General features: G+C 35.9%; 1 protein-coding gene across 27 annotated transcripts in view; it reads left to right on the top strand.

Annotated features, from left to right (window-relative positions):
• Window positions 1-25461, top strand: part of dlg3 (discs, large homolog 3 (Drosophila)) — a 152005-nt gene that overhangs the window by 71943 nt on the left and 54601 nt on the right. For 17 of the 27 annotated variants that reach the window (XM_087281749.1, XM_087281742.1, XM_087281740.1 and 14 more), the window contains 3 exons: window positions 18995-19048; window positions 19461-19511; window positions 24541-24665. In XM_087281749.1, coding sequence (XP_087137875.1) covers window positions 18995-19048; window positions 19461-19511; window positions 24541-24665 — 230 coding nt within the window. The remainder of the gene's footprint in view (window positions 1-18994; window positions 19049-19460; window positions 19512-24540; window positions 24666-25461) is intronic. The other 10 variants (XM_087281748.1, XM_087281745.1, XM_087281736.1 and 7 more) reach the window with 1 other exon arrangement.

Genomic DNA, 25461 nt, shown 5'->3' with positions numbered 1-25461 from the left:
AGTCCCTTTATTAATCCGGGGTCGCCACAGCGGAATGAACCGCCAACTTATCCAGCATGTTTTTATGCAGCAGATGCCCTTCAAGCCGCAACCCATCTCTTGGAAACATACACACACACTCATACACTATGGACTATTTAGCCAACACAATTCACCTGTACCGTAGGTATTTGGACTGTGGGGGAAACTGGAGCACTCTGAGGAAACCCACGCGAACGCAGGGAGAACATACAAACTCCACACAGAAACACCAACTGACCCAGCCGAGGCTCGAACCAGCGACTTTCTTGCTGTGTGGCGACAGCACTAACTACTGCGCCACTGTTTCGCTCACAGGAAACAATCTGCAATTTTACACTTTCAAATTTCTCTTTGATTTTTGCAGTATTTTTGTACCAAAACTGTCACCCACAAGGTAAAATTTTACTGCTATTGCTATACTTGTGGGGACATTTGGACCCCACAATATAAACAATTCTAGGCACACACATACATTATTTATTGAAAAGAAACGTGTTTAAAAGTTTACTGCATATAATAAACAAGGTCAGAGCATTTTCAGATAAACACATTAAGAGCAGCAAAAATTATTTTTTTTTCATTAGTAGTAATGACGGTATGCTTTAAATTAAACAACAGCTCTCTTTTATAGGTTGTTTTTACATGACTGCATTGATGACGCGCGAAACTGATGAAGGGCAGGAAGCGATTCTCCTACATAGAAATCGCTATCAAAACATCCAAATGCCGAAGTGCTTTTATAGACTTCCAAAAGTTTTTGCTCATTCAAGAAACTGGCTAAAAAATGGAAGAAAAGGCAGCATTTAATAAACATTTTTCAAAACATCCATGTGTACAAACTTTTTTGGTTTGAAGCTTTATTGGTGCTGTCTTTTGACAGCACCATTAAAGACTATTTACAGGCCTAGCTATGTGTATTAATAAGTTAATGTGTTATATAAAAATCAGATACAAACACCAACACACTTATACAAAATCCAGGAGAATATAAATAACGCACCCTGGCATGTAATCACTGCAATGAAATCTCTGTCTTGTTTACAATAATACATGTCTTTACTGGTGTTTTGGTAAAATAAACAACCGTAACGTTAAAATAGAGATGCTCAGCAGCAGTAAATGTTTGTTGACGGTACATTCATCAACAGAACAAAAAAAAGAAATGCAAACCTTATGACATTATTATTTTAAAGCACTATTTCCTCTTACAAAAATAAATAAACAAATAATATTGTAGACAATGCGTCAACACTTTTGTATGCTTACATCTGTTATTTCCTAATGTCTGGAAGATGTGCACGTGGGGGAGAAAAAAATAGAGTTATTTATATTAAACATGTTTTTGAAGCACATAGTAAAGTGTATAATGTGTACAGCTCTCTGTGCTACAGAATACTGTAGCATAGTCAGTGGTGTGAAGAGTACTGAAAAATAATACTTAAGTAAAAGTACCATTACTTGAATAAAAATTTAGTGCAAGTACAGTAAGTTTATCTGTTGTGAATATTACTCAAAGTATGAGTAAAAAGACCTTTCAAAAGTACTCAAGAGTAGTGAGTAGTGAGTATCACGCAGTAAAAAAACTGATGCATTTACATGTAATTTGTGGATGTGTGTAAATGTAACATTCTGTAGAGCATTTAGTTATTGGCCAGCAGGCACACAACATCATAAGATGTTAGTATTAGGTTCGATTTAGATTGTGATGTCAGGTGACCAAAATTCCATGTCTAGCCAGCATCTAAGAACAAAGTTATTTTGATGTCCAATAAAGACGTTGATATTTTGTTGATTTTAGGTTGTGTAAGAAAGTGACCAAAATACAACATCAAGCCAATATCTTAAACCAAGTCATGTTGACAAATACTGACAATTTTTCGTCAGGTTTGGCAACCAAAGTCCAACATCTGTAGACATTATAGTGGTAACATCCCCACAACATCATGCTATATCATTAGACACTGATATTTTGTTGATTTTAGGTTGGACGTTGGACATTGACATTGAGCTGACATCAACCCAATTTTCATTTCCAAACAAAATGCAACGTTCCCACAATGTTGGGGTACAACGTTAATCTGACATCATGTTGACGTCTTGTGCCTGCTGGGTGTTTAAGGCCATTTCAGGCCTCATACATCCTCTACTCATCAGTGACATGCATCTAAACAGTCTCTCAGCAATTGCATATAAAGATTTTAGACATCCTTCTTGGACACTTTTAATGCTTCCAAACAGGTGCTGCAATTATAAAGCACACGTCTTGAGGTTATTATGAGGCTTCATTATGATGTGATTTACCTTCTATGGGCTCAATTTGGAGGATCCATGCGTAAAGTTCAAAGCGCAGGGCGCTAACCTATTAAGGGCGTGTCAGAATCCACTTTTGCTATTTTAAGGATGGAAAAATCTGCTTTGCCTCGTGACGCATGGTCTTGATCTCATGGTCATGGTCTACAGGGTTGAACTTATTCTCTTAATGAGTTATATGTGTGTTTTAAGAATAAACCAATCAGAGTCTCATCTCTCATTCCCTTCAAGAGTAAGTTGTGTCGTGCCATGGCACTTTTGCTATTTACATGACAGACTTTTTAAGTGGAAAAACTGAGCATTTCACTAGCAATAAAACAGTTAAGCAGAGAATGAGAGTGAGACTGAGAGATGAGCCTCCTCATTCTTTACTTTCACTTTCACTCTTGTGGATAGGGAAACGTGTTACGTACAGACATCTATTAGACTATACATAATTCATTTTGTTTGTTAGGCGCAAAGATTTGTTTCAAAACTATTTCTAAATTCAGTTCTAATTTCCAGCAAATGAATAAATGAACAATAATAATGTAGTGTGTTCAAGAAACTGAGTTATATCTAAATACACATGCTATGCCCCACATGGTCCAAAACCTGACAGGTGGGCAAATCTAAGCTTGTTTTTAATAAAACAAACATAAATAAGCATATATATATATTTGTAATTTGTTACTTCACTGAACATAGTAAACCAATAAACCATAATAAATACTGTAACATTAGCGTAAACTGTGGTGCATTGTGATTATAGTGTAGAAAACTGAAGCCTATTGAATAATTTGTTTATTACTACAGTTGTGTTGTACTACAGAAACAATATAAATTCTATGACAGTTTAATTCAAGTAATTATCTATAGTATGACTCTTAACACTATAGTAATTACTATAGCATTTTTCATGCAACGTAATAATACAGTATGTACATGTACCACCTCGATGACATGAATGGTGAGATTTATTGAAGCTTCACGCAACCATACCTGGCACCTACACTGTGCGACTGGTACAGATCCCAATGCGATTGGGTGGTCATATCAATCCCATTGTAATTTGTGTCCGGAATCATCCACCGTCATGACATCGTCACCATTCAGCGCGTGTCCTGAGAGAGCCGAACGAGGGAGTGCGAACTCTGCCCGCTCCTTCCAGTCAATGCAGAGGCTAAAGTAGCTGTTGCCATAGGAACACATTGATTATTTAACAATTTGGATGAAGCGCTTGCCCCGGTGCTTGCCTTGATTCAGTGAGAGCCTTTGTCGGATTGTGGTCCCAAGGGTCTCTGGCCAAGTCCAATTAGGAAAGCCTGACAGGGGCAATTGCGCAGGGAGCTAATGCAAATTCACTCCTCTAATGAGCAAACTGAAGCTACAGCAACAGTTACAATAAATGAGCTGCCTATCCAGAGTATTGACTCGAGATACAGAGACATGTTTATTCATTGATTTTCCTAGGTTGCAACAGATGGAGACAGATCTGGCAGATGAGCCATCAGTGGACACACATGGAGATATTACAATTTGACAGCAGTTCTGTAGATGTTACAGAGGTTTGTTAAGAGAAAGACAAGAAGAAAACCAAGGGATGGAGTTTGAATAAGAAAAGCACGAGGGCTTACTGTGATTGGATGTTCAGACGCGATGTGCTTGCGTTGTGTGCGTGTGTGTTGCAGCTGGAGATAACGGAGCAGTGACAGCTGGCTGATAAAAAAACAGCCTTTAATGATTAGACTTTGAATTAAAAGGAAATTAAGGGATTTATTGTAATCTAATCCAGATTTGTCTAATCCCTCTCGTCCCCTTTAGACTTTCCCTTCTGCCACATCTGGACACCCTCCAGCCTTGTGCTGTTTGTCAGTCTTTCTTCTTACCGTTCTCTACTCTCACCTCTCTTGAGCCAGTCCTAAGCATTTGGAGGACTTGTGAACATCTGTATTTGTGTTTAGGGGCATCGCCTCCTGGCCAAAAAAGGTCAAATTAAAGAGTGCACATTAAGTTCAAATTTGCACATAAAAAATGCATAGGACCTCACGTTTACACACTGCTTCCAAAATTGTTTTTGCTTCCGTAGCAAAGAGGTGTACAATTCAGAGCCACCGTACAAGCTAAAGCCAAAATCTAGAATAGTGTCTGACAAATGAATCTACTTGGTTTTGCAACACAGAGCACTTTTAGAGGTGCTATATACATACTGCATTGATTCAATAAGTTAAATTGTTCTCCAATGTGGCTTATATAAGTTCAACCATTCTCCACAAATGGTTTGATATGCTTATTTATTACCTCATAAAATACTCCTTTAATCAGAAGGTCCTTATTGACCATATTTGGAATGATCTTGAATATTAATGAGCTCAGCTCTGACACATCTCTCAGTGCTTGCTCTTGCATGGAGTGAGTGAGCTATCTAATTTAAGACACCAGACTGAGTAACCTAATCTAAATTATTGGCTAAATTAAAATTCAACTTGACAAATAGACCAACAGAGATGTATTGGGTTGTATTTTGAAGCCAAAATGTAAATGTAAACACAGCCAAGAGTTAATATTAACCTCTACATAAACAGATGACGTTTAATATAGTTTATTAATATTCTTTCACTCCAGGGATATCGAAGTAAGTGCTGACTGATAAGACACTGTTTAAAAGTTCATTAAACATGACACTTATTTACATATGTTTGTTACCTCAAATTACACACATATTCTGCAAATTTCACAATGAACATGAAAGATTAACAAAAGTATAAATAGTGTAAAATAAAAGTCTAAATAATAGTATAAATAAAAGCATAGCTTACGCCTCTTTGAGGTGGCACTGAATAAATGTATAATCTGTATTTCCCACATTTTACATTCTGATGAGCTCTAAGACATTGCTAAATCTATTTGTTACTTAGCAAAGAAAAAAAAAGTAGTATGGTTGACTTTGACTGCTTCACCTGTTTTCAAAATAAGAGTCCCACAAACATGGTAAGTTTAATATAAACTTCGATAAAATTAAAAATAAGAAAGGAAAACTATTGTTGTTATAATCTCAAAATGCAGCCTGAGGCATGCATAATAATGATCGTGTGCAACATATAAGTTTGTATTTTGGCTGGTGATCTCCTTATGGCAGCTTGTCAGGTCGAAATTACTTAAACATGATATAAGTAAATGCAAATCTTGAGGACGTGAACATTGAGTAAAACCATGAGTTTTGTGTTCTGATTGGCCTGTTTTACACTAGTGGGATTTATGTGAGAATGTGAAAACAGGTGTTTGAGGCTCACGGTTTGGCCATTTCCATGTAATGAACTCTAATTATTCTACCATGCCTAGGTATACCCAGATTTTCTTTATAGGGCACTTTTTAGACTAACAAAGAGCTGAATATAAAGACAGATTGTGTAGCACTGCAGGAGCCTATTGTGTGCTGGTTTCAATGCCTGGCACATGGCACCTTTTCTATGTCGCCGTTTGGGTTTGTATCCATACTGTACTTTTGACACACTGCCAGTCTCTGTTTAGGGTCAATTCTAGTCAGTGGACACAATATTTCCAATTTCTTTTTCTTTTTTGAAGAAGATACAGGCAAACAAAAGCTTTACTGTGTGAAGATCTTGTTTTGAATTTTTGCAATTTACTTATTATTTGCAATGGATTCATTAATACTCGTGTATTTTTAGGATAATGAATACAAAAAAAAAACATACAAAATGTTTGTACTCAGTGTGCTGGTTTACCTTAAGTGTGTTAGTTCACCTTCATCTGTCAACACACTCTTTCTGTATGTCATTCCAGACCTGCATGACTTTCTTGTTGAACACGGAAGTTGACAGAAAGTCATTCAGGTTTGCAGCAAATTATGATTGAGAATTTTGAGGGATTTGACTTTCATATTTGCCTTTAATTTTTATGAGGGCCCATTTAAGTGGAAGATTTAGCCTGACTGTGAAACATTTTTTCATACCATGAGCACAGCACAGAGAATTAATGTCAACATCAAATGAGGTTGCAACCCATTTTATTTGTGTAATCAGACATTTTTCAGAGAGGCAGAAAATATTGGGTAAAAGAAATGAGATTATAAACTATAGTGGAGCCTGACAATTACAGTGCTGTATTTCTACCCAATGGATGGATTTAAAAAAAAATTTTTTTTTTGTATTTTTGTCTTTATAGAAATAGCTTATTAGGTTTGTCTAATTTTCAGAAGTTGTACAGTACTATACCTTGTGTTTTAGTATGCCCCAATTGTTAGTATGTAAAACATTTCAGCACACCAACAAGGTTTTAATATGGTTTATGTTTATGCAAGTGAGACAAGTGTGGTCATAATCTACAAGAGGAGGCACTTATAACGTTCCATACACCATACTAATCAAGCAATACAACTGTTTATAAACTCTTTTTTACACTTCCAGGTTTCTCAGTAGCTGAAGTCTTCATAGTTGGGAAAACGTAGTGCGCAGTGAATGGAAGAATACAACAAATAGTTTTTTACCAATCTTATTTGCTTAAAAAATAAAAGAAAAACGCCACAATGATGTTATAAAGACTTTCAGAAAAAGGAAAATAAAAAATTGTGTGGGACTAATGATGGCAGCTAGAGGAGATAGTAACATCCACGTTTTATCATACTTTAAAAACAAAATGAAAATATAATAAAACTTTAAAGGATTTAAGATACTGATGACTGTTAAACGTGTCATGACAGGCTTGTGTAAAGGGCCCATTGCTGGTATACACAGCTGATATCAGTTATCACAACAATAGTCAATAAACATGAATCATAGTCATGAACATCATTAATCGAAATACAACAAAATTGCATAAAAGGCTTATAATGCAAAATAGATGAGTAATAAGGATTAAATGAATAAAAGACAGATAATGAAACCCCAAGCAATTTAATATATTTGTACACAACCTCAGAGACGTGCCATCATTTTCATCCTCAAAGACTAGGGAGCCCATTGCAAATTTGAGTTTTGTAGAGTCAGTATTATTATCATAGATTCAATATTCTACCTTCTGAAATTTGGAGAAAGTTAACCTTTAGGTCATGAGACCCTTCTCTAGTCATTTGGTTGTTTGTTGATCGCAACAGGAGAAAAACAAAAAATAACCCATTTCTTACACCTTAAACTATGTCAGATTTGCATTTTTTGAGAGGAAGGTAAAAACACAGATAAGTCTCATTATAATGAACTTATCCAGGTGTAGGTCACATTTGTATAATATTATTCATAAATAAAAATATTATATATAAAAACAAATAATTTTATTCAGTAAAATAATGTAAAAGCAATCAAACAAAAACAGGTAGCCCTAAATAAAATGAATGTTTCTAAGCATGTATGTTAGGTCCTCTCAGCTCAAATTATTTACAAGCAAAAGTATTTAAAAAAATAAATATAAATATAATTTTTTAAATATTTGTGGAATTCTCTATATTAGACAACAGCTATTACAAAAGCCAAGCCAAAATAAATGTATTTAAAGGGGAAACTGAAACTATCAGCGTGTGGGAAACACTGTGCAGTAGGGTTGTCGTGATACCATTAGTTAATCTTACGATAACAGCTGAAGTATCACAATACCAAGTACTATTGCAATACTGTAATTCATAACTCATATTATAAAGAAAATTGTCAGAAATACAATATTTGATGTTATAATAGGCCTACTTGAATTTAATTCATAATTCCCTTAAAACCAAAAGGTTATTCGCTCCTTTTCATTTTTTGTTTATTTTGTAGAAAACTGACCAACAAAAAATACATTAAAATAAAGACACTAATTTTACAGAGTACAGAGTAAAATTTGTTACAAAAGAGCATATTTTCCAACAAAATAAGACTAAATAAAGTGGTCAAAAATTGTTTCAATGTTTCCTGTTGCTATTTTGAGTTTTTCATCCATTGTTTTTTATTCTGTCTCCTCAGGTAACAATACAAAGTAATTTAAAACTTCACTATGTGAGTCCTTCTTTTTAAGAGATTAGGGTCACAGTTGTTGTAGCTACAGTAGTCACAGTTGTTGTAGCTAAATCATATTACCAGGAACAGGAATGAACCAATTTAGATGTGCGTTCAAACTAAAGCGTTAGAAAATGTGCAATAGGCACGAATTCTACAGTTTTGCAACTTTAAAGGGTGCCACAGACTATTAAAATAAAAAGATCGTTTGTTGCACAAATGTGTGAGCATTTTAGTGACTTTTCCACATGCAACATTCTCTATTGTAGATAAACTATTAATAAAGATACTATCGTTTACAAACTATACTGGCACCACCAGTATTCTGGAGCCATAGTATTGCGATACTACTATACTACCGGTAAACCTGCCACTATACTGCTATAATTTGCTATAGTAAAGAACATATAGTCAGCACATTTTTGATTTAAACTCAAAATATTTATTCATTCATTTTTCTTCAGCTTAGTCTCTTATTCAGGGGTCGCCACAGTGGAAAGAACCGCCAACTATTCCGGCATATGTTTTACATATCGGATGCCCTTCCAGCCTCAACCGACTGGAAAACAAACTCAAAAAATTATATTTCAGAAATTAGTAATCCCCCTTCTGCCATTGTGAACTTGTCGCATTTGATTTTGTGTGACATAATAGAAGGCGATTTTTCAAATTGATTTAGTCTTTTTAAATAACAACTACTTCTTTTTGTGTTATAAAAGTCATATTTGTGTGGATGAGTAAACAATGACAGAACTTCTTTTTGTTGTTGTTGGTTTTGAACTCGAGGTGAATGTTAGCTGTATGATTAGCCGTGGCCAGCCTTAGCCAGCTGTGGCACCACTTGCTCACCTGCCCCTGTCACAGCGATTTGGCTGGCTCAGCTGAACCTTCAGACCCGGTCTGCTCAGAGCATTAAGAGACTGTCACTACCATTGCTCCATCATGCTTCTCATAGTTGTTCTTTTTTTTTTTAACATTGAATACACAGCACCGGGCAGCAAGCATGTCTGACAATCTCACTGCATAACAACGAAACATATCTCACTGCATAACAATATTGTGTAGGGTGCAAAAAATAAGATTAAAAGCTCCAAAAAAAATTCCAGAATGCTCATGGGCATGCGACGCCCCTGTATGACTTTACCACCTCCCTTCTCCGTCATCCTTTTGCTTTTTAATCTGGGATAGAGAGTTATGAGCAGTAATGGTATAAGCCTCTCTTCAGGACATGGACACTTCAGGTCACATATCGTTATCATGTAGCTCAATGATAGCGTTTGCACATTCATCCACCGGCTCCTCCAAAGACTGCATCCCGGATTACTGCGTCTGAGATTATCATCCTACTTTATCTCATTTGCTTGTGTTGTATGATAGAAACACAGAGATTACTGTCCATATCCTAGAGACCATGCGAAGGCTTTTGCTGATGGGTTTAAGGGCCGAACAGTGTAGGAGGTGTGTTGTTTTAATACAGCAACACATTGCATGCCTAATTAGCATCTGGAGAGTTAATGTTATGGTATGACTTTCACCGTTTTTCTTGCATTTACTTTCTCTGTGCTGGGATATTTTAAAAGAAGGCACTGGTTTTAACAGCATAGGCTCATTATGAATATGTGTGTCAGCTTATATTTTTGCAAAACATGAAATACATTGCTCAGGGTACGTTTCGTTGCATATTTTAGATGACAAATCCACTAGAGGGCGCTGCCTACTATTTGCTAATCTGAAATACATAGCTTAGGGTAAGTTTTGTTGTACGTTTCAGATGACAAATCCACTAGAGAGCGCTGCCTACTTTTTTGCGAATCTTAAAAAATATCTAGCTTAGGGTAAGTTTGGTTGTACATTTCAGATGACAAATCTTCTAGAGGGGGCTGCCTGCTTTTTTGCGAATCTAAAGTATTTTACTTATGGTTTTGTTGTATGGCTCATATTCACATCCTTCTTGTACGTGTCCATGAGAAAGCAGGGCTTGTCATAAAGTTCACCTTGATCAGTGAACCACTGGTCTAAATCCAACCAATATTGTTTTCAGAAACAAACTTGAGAGAAAAGCAACCTCATTTCTTTACCTTGATTTTACATTGCTTTTATCTCTATTCGTCTGCTGAATGTAAATGTTGTTAAACTATTCTGTATCACAAATACATCACTGTACAAAGTAATCACAGTCATACAAAGTACAAGTTTTGACCACATGGAGTTCAAATGGTGATGCAAAAATATTCAATTACAAATCATAGGCGCTCATAAGTTGTTTTGTGATATTTATTTGGTGTTGTGCAAATAACTGCATGAGAAGTATCCTTTATTTGTTGATAATTTGTTCTTGTGAATATCATTAGTGTGAAAAGTAACACCTTTTTGGGTGTCATAATGTGCCGTGCCATTCATTTGACCTAGAAACTGCAATCAAATGTATGTTTAAGTATGTTTTTGCTGCTTTTGGTATATGCGTACAATTACAATGTATTCAGAGGCTTTTTCACAGTTGTGTCTATTTCTATCAAAGTATTTTCAACTGATTTCTTTATGCTTTTGAAAGTGTACCAATTAGCAATAGTAAATAGAGAGAAATCTGGACTTTGAAACAGTGTGGTGTGCGGAAGATTTTGTTTTTTATTTGATAAAAAGGATAGGAGAGTTGTTTAAAGTGCGATTGTACATTGCTTTTTTCATTATGTGTTAGCTTTTAGAAATGGACAAGAGTTAAATCATACACTGCCACTGAACAGTTTAGGTCAGTAAGATTTTCTTAAATTAGTTGTTTATTTATATTTATAGTTATTATAATATATTGGTCAAAAAAGACAGTAAAGATGCTTATAATGTTATAATTAATATATTTCATGTTTAAAAATATTTGCTTGTTTGAATAACTTATGCTATTTTATGAGTTTATATCAGGTTAATATCCATAAAAGTCAGTGCAACCAAATGCAACTGCAAGTGTGAACACACCATTACTGATCATGTGACAGTGGATACGATTTCATTTAGCTCTCACAGGGATAAATTGTATTTATAAATATGTATGCTGCTGAAATAGGCGTTAGAGAGGCCGGCAGGGGGTGCTGTATGAGTTCATAATGCCCCAGTATAGTTACGGGCACTCTATACTGGCAGTGAGCACTTTCTTTCCTGTGAGTTGTTACACCAATTTCCTGTCTCTCTGTGGCCAATAAAAATCCCATGATGTTCTTGGAAATGGGTAGCGTTGTGGTGTCCTTGGCATCCTGGCTAAACTTTCATACTTGCCTCTGCCCTTTACTGCCTCCTAACAATCCGCGAATCATAACTGACTTCACTGACAATTGTCCACCAATAAGATGGTGTGCTGTCTGGTACAGAATGGTTTCCGTCATTTCATCCAGGTGGATGCTGCACACTGGTTTCAGCAATGTTCCCAGAAAAGCACTATATAAATGTAATAAATGATTATTATTATTTTTAAAAATTCTATGCCTAATCTAAGTCACTTTTAATTTGATTATTATTTCTGTTACACTGATACAGTTTATTATCTTATAGTATCTAATTTCTTATCAAGTATATCTTAAAATTTGTGGGCATTCATTTTTGTATTGTTTTTTTCTCTTTAGGATCACAGTCTAATTTTAAAAACTTATCAAAGCACATAATGTTATGTGCAAGTACTCATTAAAACATAATTTTGGACCATACTAGCATCAGTCTGTATCACACTGAGATTACTTACACCCTGATTTCCTATAGTTTTCACCCGCAATGGTGGCTGATGATGATCCACACAATATGCAAACTTAGAGGCTTGTAATATTGAATATACCCGCCATTGATGATTATTCTAGAGAGCATTCTTTAAAAGCTGCTCTTTACTCTACATTGAGTAGCTGTACCTGAGCGCTGTCTGCACCTGTGAGGACCTGTCATGAGGAACAGGGTGTCAGGTGAAAATAGAGGTGGTGACGTCGGAAACGCTTTTAGAATGTGATCTTGTAACTCAAATGGTCTTTTCAGATCTTTACTTGCTAAGAGAGGCGCAGGAATTATTCAGGGTCTGCAAGCGAAACGCAATCAGCCACAGCTGCTGCGACAGCCAGAGGGAATGTGAGGGGAATATCTCTGCTCTATAGCTCAATGTTATATAAAGCTGTCTGCAGCACTTCTACCCATTTACATGTTCAAAATCATGACGGTTCAAAGCATAAGTGCACCTAGTTGTAAATTTAGCAGTCAAAGTGATCTGAAATTTTTACAATTTGTCTTGCAAGTCATTTCACAATTGCACATGAGTGTGGACCGTGGCTAATATGAGGGATGAGTTTTATGAAATCAGTGTTTTTGTCTTGCTTTTATTGGCATAAATTATTGAAAGATTCCTAGAGACAAGACTGTGCGATTAAATGAACCTTTATTTTCACATGATCAACAGCTACTTCAGAAATTTACTTACCAGAAAAAATCATGACTCGTTCAATACTTAATTTCAGTGTCTCCTGTGACATTTTTATTCCTTTTCAAATATTTCACAAGTGCTCTTTAACGGAGAGGAGATTTTTTTTCAACATAACAGTTTTACTTATTTCTAAAATTATTTATATTGTCTTAGCCATAATGATAGTAAATACCCACATAGCAAAATTTCTCTGGCCCAGCTTTGGCACACATAATCAGCTTTTGCTTGGCTCGCAGGCCGCTGTGAATTATGGAATTACGGCGAGGCAGTAGCGCAGTAGGTAGTGCTGTCACCTCACAGCAAGAAGGTCGCTGGGTCGCTGGCGTTTCTGTGTGAAGTTTGCATGTTCTCCCTGCCTTCTCGTGGGTTTCCTCTGGGTACTCCGGTTTCCCCCACAGTCCAAAGACATGTGGTACAGGTGAATTGGGTAGGCTAAATTGTCCGTAGTGTATGAGTGTGTGTGTGAATGTGTGTGTGGATGTTTCCCAGAAATGGGTTGTGGCTGGAAGGGCATCCGCTGCGTAAAAACTTACTGGATAAGTTGGCGGTTCATTCCTCTGTGGCGACCTCGGATTAATAAAGGGACAAAGCCGACAAGAGAATGAATGATTGGACCAAGTCTAGCTTCCATAATACGGCCAAACATGGACCATATCTGGGTCAAGTTAATAACCCCTAATTGGGCCTGAACTGGGCCAGATACAGTATGTTGGTGTGTCATGACTACAATAAATTAGATAAATCCATGAAGCATTTCACTTTATGGCCATGTTTTTTTCTCGAAGCGACCCGATTGGTAAAATTTTTTCTTTACTTAAAAATAATTTAAAAGTATTTTAAAAGTAGCTCAAGATAGGCCAAACTTACATGGCCCACATATAAATCTGGTCCAAATACTACATTTGAAATCTGGCCCAAGCCTTGTGTGCCACTTTAAAGATAGTGCCACATCTTCCAAACCTGGGCCATGTTTGGGCCACACGCTGTTTGGCAGTGCCTGACGAATGCCTGCTATGCCAGCTTTATGCGATATCTGGGTCAGAATTCTTTACTACCTGGGTAATATTTATTCAAATGTTATTTTACAAAATACTAGTTTTCAATTTAAAGGGCTTTTGTTTAACCCCAGATAAGTCTTTCATGTGTCTCCAGAATGTGTGTTTAAAGTTTCAGCTCAAAATACCCATCAGATCATTTATTGTACCCTGCTAAAAATTTTAATTTTAGTAGTAAGAGAAAATTTTTGCTGTTTTTTTTTGGCCTGTGCCTTTAAATGCAAATGAGCTGGTTCTTACCGCCCACCGTTCTGAAAGGGGCTCATAATATTGACCTTCAAAATTATTTTTAAAAATATAACAACTTTTTATCAAAGCTTTAAAGGAACATCAACCCCCCACCCCACCCTCCCTCTCTGTGGAAGTCTACCTCCAAATTATTTTCAAAATATGCTCCTAGATGGGCATATAGGGAGGACTTTTTAAGTTGGCTCGCCACCTCATGATAAAAAAATTCTGATACACAATCTGAGAGGACACATGATTTTATAATTTACAAAGTTAAAATGCTAAGAAATAAACAGTAAATAATTAAATGCTGTGACATCTATGATTACCTATTTATAACTTCATATAATACATAACCACATTTTGATATATCATTATAAAGATAATCATGTTGATATAAACACTAAATGAGGACTTCTCTTCCTTATCTCTGAATGGTAACAAACTCAACTGATAAAAGACAAAGTCCACCATTCTCCCGACAAAAATGCTTGCTGCACACAAAAAGCTTTGCTGTATCGGTGGCCCTGACAGCATCGCGAAGAAAGCAGACATGTAATAAACTAAATACTATGTGTCATGCGCAGACACAGCCTCAAAGCTTGGCGGGTCTGTGATCTGTAATCAGAAAGCACCATAGATGGAAAGTACATGCTCTTATAAATAATTAAGAAGCAGGCTCTTTTCACAGGATAAGAAATCTCAGGTATGAATAATAATGAGAAACCGACGCGTCATCACTTCACTTGCAGTCGCGCACTACATGAACAGATGAAAAAAACTAAAAATTATAAAATTTTTCCCACAATTAAAGCTAACAGGTGCTAACGTTGTTTAAATTGATGCTCTACACATAAAAATGTGTTAAAATCTAACAGGAAATACTGTGAAAAATTCACTTACTCTGTTAAGCATCACTTATTTGAAAATGAATAAAAATGTCACAGGAGACACTGTATATTATATTTTCATTGTATATAATTTTATTTTTAATTAAATGTCCCACTTGCCATTTCTTTGATAGTTATTGTGAAACCTACTAGCAATTACTCAGCGTTTATTGATTCTTTCCACTTTTTTTTTTCCAGTGTACTGATTAGTTTGCAATCTGTGTGGCTTGATTGCAAGTGATCTGTGGGATTTAGCATCAGTTGGAGTGATAATCTTGTGTTTGAAGTAGTAAAGGGGGTGGAAAGGTAGTGACTGTCTCCTTTCCACTGGTCACCCGGCGGCCCTGTCAGCATCACCTCACCACTGATCGATCTGATCAATACTCACAAACACTACACGGTTTGCATGTGAAAGGCCATGAATGTCAGCTGCTCCATTGCCTCAGTTCATCCATATGTTTTCTAAAGAGCATGAACTAGTCTGTGGATAGTGTCTAAAACTACAGGAAGACAGCAATGTGTAAAGTACATGAGGTCAATAGCTAATTTGATTTCACAAACTATCTAAATTGTACGTTATATAATAAAAACTTTTGAATACTTATCTTAATTTTGTATTAATGATTATTCATTTTGATTATTTGAACACATTTTTGTGTTTGGGGAAATGTCTGCAGACAAATACGCTGATAAATGTTGTTAGTCTAGCATGAGTTATGCACTTGAGCAAAAATATCATCACTTTCCAGCAAAAAAATGATAATATTCTGCAAAATAAATGAAAAACAGAGACTGTCAATCTTTTAAAAGCATCAAAAGAGAGCACATGTTTGTTTTTCTCTGTAACATTGCTGATAAATGAGTTTAAATATTGAACACACATTGTTCTTATAGTGATTTTATTGTACTTTTAACCTATTTGAGAGCTTAACAGTCCCTGTCTTTCTTTGCCTTATGGAAAACATTGTAAAATTCTCATTTTGTGTTACTCTGATGAAAAAAAAATTATATGTGGGTTCAGATTTGGCCATTTTCGATTTTTGTACACCTTTTGACATTACCGGAACAAAAATAAAAATAATTGCACATCTTTTGTCTTTCACATAAGCCTAAAAATGTTCGTAAAATCTCACTGCTGTTCAAAAGTTTGAGGTCTGAAAGATTTTTTTGCAAAGGTTTTGTGGAAACCTTGATGCATTTCAGTTTAGCATTTCTAATGAATTTATAACTCAAAAGCTCAGCATTTATTTGAAGTTAAAGTATGTAAGTTTACTGTGACATTTAAGCAATTTAATGCATACTTTCTTTTAAAAACTGAATGTTGTTCATCTATGCTTCTATGAAGACGGGCCAAAAAATGTCATTTCCTCACCATTTACTCACACTCAAGTGGTTCTACACTTTTATGCATTTCTTTCTTCTGTTGAACACAAAACAAGGTATTCTGAAGTATGCTGGAAGAAAGGCTGCCATTGACTACCACAGTAGGAACAAAAATATTATGGAAGTCAATGGCTGTTTTAGTCCAACAGCATATCTTCCTTTGTGTTCAACGGAAGAAAGAAACTAAGCTTTTTGAAGAAGAGTGGATGATGAGTAAATAATGGCAGAATTATCATTTTTGGGTAAACTACATGCCTTTAACATCCATGTTACATCTTTGCACTAAATGTTCTTATAATGGAACAAAAATATTCTTTTTTTGTAATTCAGTTTTTTAGGGATGCTCCGATCACAATTTTTGCAGCCGATGTCGAGTTCTGATTCCTTCTCATGGGGATCGGCCGATACCAAGTACCAGCTCTGATGCCTCAAGCTTTTTATAACTTTGCTATTGCATAAAGCACATTTAAGTATGATAAACTGGAGAACTCTCTTTAGTTATTGAATATATCCCTTAAACATGTCTCTAATAACTATTTAGTGTGGACGTGTAATGGTTGAAGCAACTTTACGGAAAATTATAGATAAAACAATTTTTTTGGAAACATGATGGAAGAAGAATTCAACTTGTCTCAATGAAGAAAACGTTGAAGTGCATATTTGATGCATAAGAAGTTAAAATGCACACCTACAGTGTAAATCCATTATTGCTTCTTTCCTAAAAGAAAATTGCCCTACAAACTACGGTTTATTGTAACAAATATATTAGAATAAGTTATATTAACCCCCCATCACCCCCCCCCTCCTTCATTAGGCCCTTATTAGAATTATTAGGCCCCCTGCTTATTTTTTCCCCCATTTTCTGTGTAATGGCGAGACGATTTTTTCAACACATTTCTAAACATAATAGTTTAAATAACTCAACTCTAATAACTGATTTCTTCTATCGTTGACATGATGACAGTACAAAATATTTAACCAGGTATTTTTTTAAGACACTAGTATTCAGCTTAAAGTGACATTTAAAGGCTTAACTAGGTTAATTAGGTTAACTAGGCAGGTTAGGGTTGTTAGGCAAATCATTGTATATTGATGGTTTGTTCTGCAAACAATAAAATAAATATATAGTTTAAAAGGGCTAATCATTTTGACCTTAAAATGTTTACTAAAATTTAATACTGCTTTTATTCTTGCTGAAATAAAACAAGGCTTTCTCCAGAAGAAAAAATATTATTAGACATATTGTGAAAATTTGCTCTGTTAAACATAATTCAGGAAATATTAAAAAAAGAAAAAAAAACAAAAGGGGGCTAATAATTCTTACTTCTGACTTCAACGGTATGTAAAAAAGACCTAAATACAAGTGTATTTGCAAGCTATTCAAATATTTTGCTCATCTCTAACTATTGATAGCAGCAGAATGATCGCAGCTCTGGACAGCTGCTGTGTTGGGAAAGCAGATATCGCTCCCGGCCGTACACATCATTTACCTCTTCACGTGTTGTAACCATACCTGCCCACATTTGTCTCTAAACATCCGGGAGACTGGTAGGGGAAGGGGGGTGTTCGTGAAGTTAAGTGACTGTTGCAAGTTAACACTGTTGCCAGTCGGACGGGTTAATAACCGTACTGTGGTGTTAGTAACTGTATGGTTTCGGGCGGCCGCTGTGATACTATACTAAAGTGGGCGACCTGGGGGTGTTGCAGTACAAGCTGTACCAAAAAACCCGGGGTGAAATTACGGGAGTTGTCCAGGAGAAATAACAAAACGGGAGGGTGGTGGGACATGGGTCTGAAATATGGGAGACTCCTGGGAAAAACACTACTAATGAGTGCATGTGCGACTTACTCTGTGTGTAAACTCGTAAACAAACACTTGTGATCGATTCATGAGATCGGCCAGATTGGCAAGTACCGATCGAGTCACGAAAAGGGATTATTGGCCGATACCAATTTCCGGCTGATTGATCGGAGCATCCCTACAGTTTTTATTTTATTTTACAAAATGAGTATATAACATACTTTTAACAATTACTACCCCATACTGTATATATCCCCTTCCCTTTCCCATTTATGTGCTTATCAGGAATTTGTCCCTCACACCTTTATGTGCACATTAGGAATGACAGGATAAATGCAGTTTAGGTAAAACAATTAAATAAATTAGATTTAATAAAAAAAAATATTGTTAACTCAAAATGTTTCAGATGTCACATTTGAATTGTCCATTTGGAGCATTATATTTTGGAAAGTGTTGTCGAATCATTCATATATAAATTTGTTCAAAAACAGAATAGTCAGGCTGACCTCAAACTTTTAACCAGCAGCAGTATAATCACAGCCGTGCTGAGACCCATATGATATTGCTCAAACATGAAAAATTAAACTATAGCCAGAGGGGAATAACACACATAGAGTTATTTCTCCTCGACTCAGCCTCGGTTCTCGTTCAACTGCAGACCACAGGCGTCAGTAATCTTCACACCTCCAGTCCTGTCCTCAATCTTCCCCCTGAAGCGCCACATCATGGTGATGATGTACCATGCTCTGTTGAGACCCACCGTTCCCATGGCATGCATTTACTGTCTCCTCATGACAGCGTGCGTGTGTGTGTATGCGTGTATATATGTGTGTGTGCGTGCATACGTGTGAGCCGCCAGCCTCACACACCGAGGTAATGTGCATCTCTTCATCTCACAGGCAAACCCTCCCCCCATCATTGTGAATGCAGACTCACTGGATGCAGGCCCTTATGTAAGTATCTGCTTCATGCTCTCAGCACCTCCAGTAGCGCCTGCCTGACTGCCTGACTGCCTGCCATGTGGAATTATACCCCTCTGCCCGGCCAAACCTTTCCGCATGTACATCAGATAATAACAATAAAAATATGCACAGATTAAACCCCAGCAGATGCGGATTGTAGCTTTAATGCCGAGCGCAATTATTATTTAACCGTTATAATGAGTAGTCTTTTTCACTGTGTTTATCGACCCCGTGCCTTGTATGTGATTCATACTGCTCTGTTGTTGTTTTTTTAATGTGCTTAGTTTATAGCGTTTCTGCTTTTACATAATTAATGATACTTGTGACCTTTTTGTGGATGATTTGTTACCTAATGAAGATGCACACGAGATTATATCTAAAATTGTTCTTTCCTTTCTTACAGGTGAATGGGAGTGATGGCATGTATAAATATGAAGAAATCATTTTGGAGAGGGTAAATATTATTCAACTATTTTTAATGTGTGTTATGGTTCTTCACAAGTGTTACCTATGAGGACCTGGACACTAGATGGCAGTAAATGTTGAGCTTTTGCCTGGGATTGAGCAATGTAGTATGTAGCTGTGGTACTTTTTTTAAAACTCTAGACAGAAAAAATAATCTTTCCACAATGTAAATATTAAAATTCAGTTAAATTGTTAAACTACATGGTGGGAATCACAAGCGTTTTGGTAACACTTTACAATAAGGTTCATTTGTTAATGCATTTACTAACATGAACTAATCATGAACAACACTTGTACAGCATTTATTAATCATAATTGAACATTTACTGATGCATTATTAACATTCAAGTCCATGCTTGTTAACATCAGTTAATGCACCATTAGTTAACATGAACTAACAATGAACAACTGTATTTTCATTAACTAACGTTTATTAACATGAATATATGCTGGAGTAAATGTATTGTTCATTGTTTGTTCATGTTAGTAAATGCATTAATTAACATTAACTAATGATCCTTATTGTAAAGTGTGACCTGCGTTTTCCATTTTTTATGGTTGTGAATTGCATTATGGGGGCTTGATCTTTTTCTTTATTATTATTAACAATGCTTCAACAATAACAGAAAGGCATTAGTGTTTTTTTATTACACACAAAAAAATATCTATATATAAAAATAAGTAGCAGAGGAGTTGAAGTTCTCCAAAAATGAAACCAAAATTCCTCTAATGATGAATATAAATGTCTTGCTTTTTGACTTTTCATCTCTCTTAATCTTGATCTCTCCTCTGTCAAATATTTATGTTGAAAGTTCATCTCTACAGTTAAATAAAGTGACTTCTATTGACATTTTAGTAGGTTAAAATAATATAATGTTTAAGATACTGTAATAACATTTAGAGAAATAAGTCTGGTTTCCCAGCACACTGCCAGAACATATGCTAGAGTAGTTTGCGGTTCATTCTGCTGTGGCATACCCTGTTAAATCAGGAAGTAAGCATGAGCCAGTTTAAGATTCTTATGGTATGATAACCTTGGATAAAATATCACGGTTTTAATGTATAGTGGTTCCTGCTCTAAAATAGCTTTTTTTAAATGTCTGGATAAAAACAACAACTTTCCCTCCCTTTGAACACAACATATTTTATTTTGAGCAACATTTAAAATATTTTGGAGCAGTAAACATGTCAGGCTAAATCATTCAAATGAATCATTGACTTCTGCTGTCTTTATTAGTTTCAAAAACACAGATTTCTTTACAATTTAAAATGGCATATTTTGATATCTTTTCTGCTGAATATACTGTTTTCCTAAAAAAATAAAATAAAAATCTTAGCCATAGCTTATGGGAATGGTATAGCAGAAACAAAAATTCCAGATTATGTGCCTGTCTTTTGAAACCTGGATTAGTAGCTTAAATTATGTGTTGCCCATGTAAGAAATGCAATATACTGTAGGATAGCAAACAAACAAAACATATTTTTTTAAATCTGGACTCCAATTATGTTTTATATCAGTGATGCTGACTTGTAACTCATTATAGGTGGGATTGGTTTAGCATATGTCAATTTGTGGAGCCTACACATTTCTCTGTAAATTAGTTATTTTTAATATTTAATTAATTATTTTTCTCAGAATCTTTCAGGATGATATTGTATTATGTTGTGTCCGACTGTCTGTGTATTGTGAAATTGTGAAATTGGCCTTTGTATCTTTTTTTTTCCTGTTTATGTTATTGTTTATTTTCTTATGCTAATAACAATAAAAAATATAAAAAATAATAATAAACACATTAAAAAAATTTGACTTTTCCAAAACACAGCATACCTTGAAAACTGGACTGGGAGTAAGCCAAAGAAAAATGAATGAATGAATAAAATAGTTCTGTAAAATACCAGAAAATAGAGTCCTGGGTTTATTTCCAACCCAGACAATATATCACTTTAAAATATTAAAAATGTCAATAAAAATCACTTTTTCAAACTTCTGAAGGTTAAAAGTCAATGGAAGAAAGATCAAGGTCCCAAAATGCTATTCAAAAAATAAATAACTAAAAAATAAAAAAAATGAATCACAAAATATGAAACAAGGATCTAATTTACTGATCCTTTTTACCATGCATGTTACCATGCAACACTAACTATATGGTTCTAAAAATCATATAATATAAAAATGCTCCCTACTACAGCTAGTGATGTATAGTAGTGATGGTACATATTTGCATTATTAAATACACTGAAATTACACAATAATCAAACTGACATAAAAAAATAAAAAAAACCCTTCAAGCAATATTTAATTGAAAGGTGAGATGCTGAAATCAGTTTTTCTCGGGTAAAAGTTACAGTATAACACTAATTATATAGTTCTAAAAAATAATTCTAAAAATAAAAGTGCTCCCTACTACAACTATAATAGCACAGAGGAATAAAACTGCTGGAGTCACTTTCAGAACAATTTCACTAGTTGATAAGTGATTAAAATGCTGACAGCCAATCAGAATCCACTCTACTTGAACAAGCTTTTCTAATTAAAATGGCAGATGTCAAAACTGCAGCTCACACTTATAATAAATAGTCATAGTCTACTGATTTGAGGGAACATTCAGAAAACATTCAGAAATAGTTTTGTGTGTGTGTGTGTGTGTGTGTACTGATTTTGGTGGTTTACAAGGACATGATACAGAAATTTGTATAATGTCATGACCTAGTTGAACTCTATTAAGATGGTTAATCAGTCAGGACATGTATTCAGTCCTCTTAAATCAAAAGCATTTAAAAATGATACTTAATGAGCTTTTCACTTACAAAATTTTGCCAAAGGTTTCCTGTGAGGGTTGGGTATAGGGGTAGGGGTGGGGTAAGGCCATATAATAAGCGTTTTTACTGTGTAAAATACATTATGTCAATGGAGTATCCTCGTAAAACACCAATACGTTTGTGCATTGATTTACTATTAGCCAAACATTCTTAGAGCATATCTTTGTTAGATTGGAATACTTCAGAAAACTGATCACCGGCCACTTTATTAGGTACACCTGTCCAACTGCTATTATCTAATTAGCCAATCACATGGCAGCAAATAAATCCTCACTTAAAAAGGATTTAAGTGACCTTTAATGTGACATGGTTGTTGGTGCCAGATGGGTTGGTCTATGCATTTCAGAAACTGCTGATCTACTGTGATTTTCACGCACAACCATCACTAGGGTTTACAGAGAATGGTCTGAAAAAGAGAAAATATCCAGTGAGCGGCAGTTCTGTGGGCACAAATGCCTTGTTGATGCCAGAGGTCAGAGGAGAATGGCCAGACTAGTTTGAGTTGATAGAAAGGCAACAGTAACTCAACTAATCACTCATTACAACCAAGGTATGCAGAAGAGCATCTCTGAAGGCACAACACGTCCAACCTTGAGGTGGATGAGCTACAGCAGCAGAAGACCACACCAGGTACCACTCCTGTCAGCTAAGAACAGGAAACTGAGGTTACAATTCGCAAAGGCTCACCAAAATGGGACATAAAAGATTGAAAAACGTTGCCTGGTCTGATGAGTTTCGATTTCTGATGCGACATTCAGATGTTAGGGCCACAATTTGGCATCAACAACATGAAAGCATGGATCCATCCTGCCTTATATGTATGGTTCAGGCTGGTGGTAATGGAGGTGTGGTGGATATTTTCTTGGCACACTTAAGTAATAACTGAGTATTGTGTCAACGCCACAGCCTACCTGAGTATTGTTGCTGACTATGTCCATCCCTTTATAGTGTCCCCATCTTTTGATGGCTACTGCCAGCAGGATAATGTGCCATGTCATAAAGCCTGAATCATCTCAGACCCAAAACATCTCAGTTTCTTAAACATGATAATAAATTCACTGTACTCAAATGGCCTCCACAGTCATCAGATCTCAATCCAATAGAGCATCTTTGGGATGTGATGGAAAGGGAGATTCGCATCGTAGATGTGCAGCCGACAAATCTGCAGCAACTGTGTGATGCTATCATGTCAATATGGAGCAAAATCTCTGAGGAATATTTCCAATACTTTGTTGAATCTATGCCACGAAGGATTAAGTCAGTTCTGAAGCAAAAATACGGTCCAACAGGTTTAGTGAGTTGTACCTAATAAAGTGGCCGGTGAGTGTATATAGATTTACAAAAATTAGGTTTGTATTAACCATTAGATTAAGATTAGTTTATTATTAGTTTATTAAGAAGTACTACATCAGAGACTGCACTATTGAGCATTAAAAGAGTTTTGAAAATGTACCACTTGTGAAAATGCTTCACAGTTCGTCTAGGTGCTGTTCTTATCTACACGGACAAAATGTTCTTTGCTGGAATAATCATACGAACTTCCATGGCTTTAATGTTGCAAGGTCTTTTCATACTTGAAGTTTGTTCAATGCAAATGAATCTAAATCCGTCCGCATAGGCCATTCATTAAACAGCAGTGGATGGTGGATTTGGGTACATCTCTGAGCTTTCAGCATAATTGCAGGGCTGTTCTCTAAGTGCCATTTCTGCACGCCGAGGCCTAAATAAACTATGTTAAGATCTCACACGTTAAAAGGTCTGTGGGTGTGTATGATTCTTTAGTGGGAGCTCTCGTAGTGGCTCCGGAGCAGGAAAGGCTCACTGGGATGTCTCCGTTCCACTCGGCACTAATTTGCTGCGACCGTCGCTCATTAATTATAGAAAATAATAAAGTGAAGTCTTTTCTCAGCTGTCTGCTTTAGGGCCTGTCTTTTGAGATGTGACTGTCAGACAGAACAGCCCGTCTCAGCTTTTTGGCACTGGAATAAAACAGCAGTGTAAGAGGTGATGAAGTACGGAGGGAGGAAATAGGCGGAAGCGGAAAAGATTTTTGGAATCTCGAAAGGCGCACCACAAATTGCTATATTTAGCAGGGTAAAACTGTTCATGCCTAGAAAGTGTTTTGAAAAGTATTGAGAGCCAGGTGTCTTCTTCAATTCTCTGTTTATCATTTTCTAACTGGTGCATGTCATCAATAGGGTAACTCTGGCCTTGGGTTCAGCATTGCTGGAGGAATGGATAATCCACATATTCCTGATGATCCAGGAATTTTTATCACCAAGATCATCCCAGGAGGTGCCGCTGCCATGGATGGGAGACTAGGGTGAGTGATCATTCTCTCAGCATGTAATATCTCATTGTTAATCTCACTTTAAAACTACTTGCTTAGGTAGAATTTTAAGCCAATATATAATCTTCTCAATTTAAAAATGATCAAAAAGGCTGTTAGATCTTAATTGCGATACCAAGGTGAGGCTGCACAATATATATACAATATATACATTATATATATGAGCAATATCACACGAGTAGCAGTGCGACATGGCTGTATATCGGCACTGGTGGGAGGCGGCCGAGTACCTTAGTACCCCCACCAGTGCTGATATACAGCCATATCGCACTGCTACGAGTGTGATATTGGGTTTAAACAACAGTTTGACAGCATAATTGTGTATATAAAAGCCAATCAGATTCGAGAACCAGACAGAACTGTTGTATATATATATATATATATATATATATATATATATATATATATATATATATATATATATATATATATATATATAGTTTCAGAATTGATATTGCAATGTGTGCATTCGCAATGGTCAAATCACAAGATCTGCAAAGTTGAGTTGGGATTATTATAAACCAGAAGCCACAGTTCAGAACACACGAGACTTTTGAGTTTAACTATAATGGAGTGAACGTTCGTTCATCATTATAGTGCATGTGTTTTTAATGGCAGTAACTGTGTAAGCATTTAAACAATGTTTTAAAGCATAGGTCTCAATCTGGATTCCTGGAGGGCCGAAGCTCTGTACAGTTTTGCTTCAATCCTAATCAAACACAGCTGATCAAACTAATCAAGGTGTTCAAGACTACTATAGACTATTAAG

This window comes from Danio rerio, chromosome 14 (genome assembly GCF_052040795.2).
Source record: "Danio rerio strain M-AB ecotype USA chromosome 14, GRCz13ab, whole genome shotgun sequence".
Classification (NCBI taxonomy): Eukaryota; Metazoa; Chordata; class Actinopteri; order Cypriniformes; family Danionidae; genus Danio; species Danio rerio.
The sequence above is the reverse complement of the archived record's forward strand: the minus strand, read 5'-3'. Positions and strand labels throughout refer to the sequence as shown.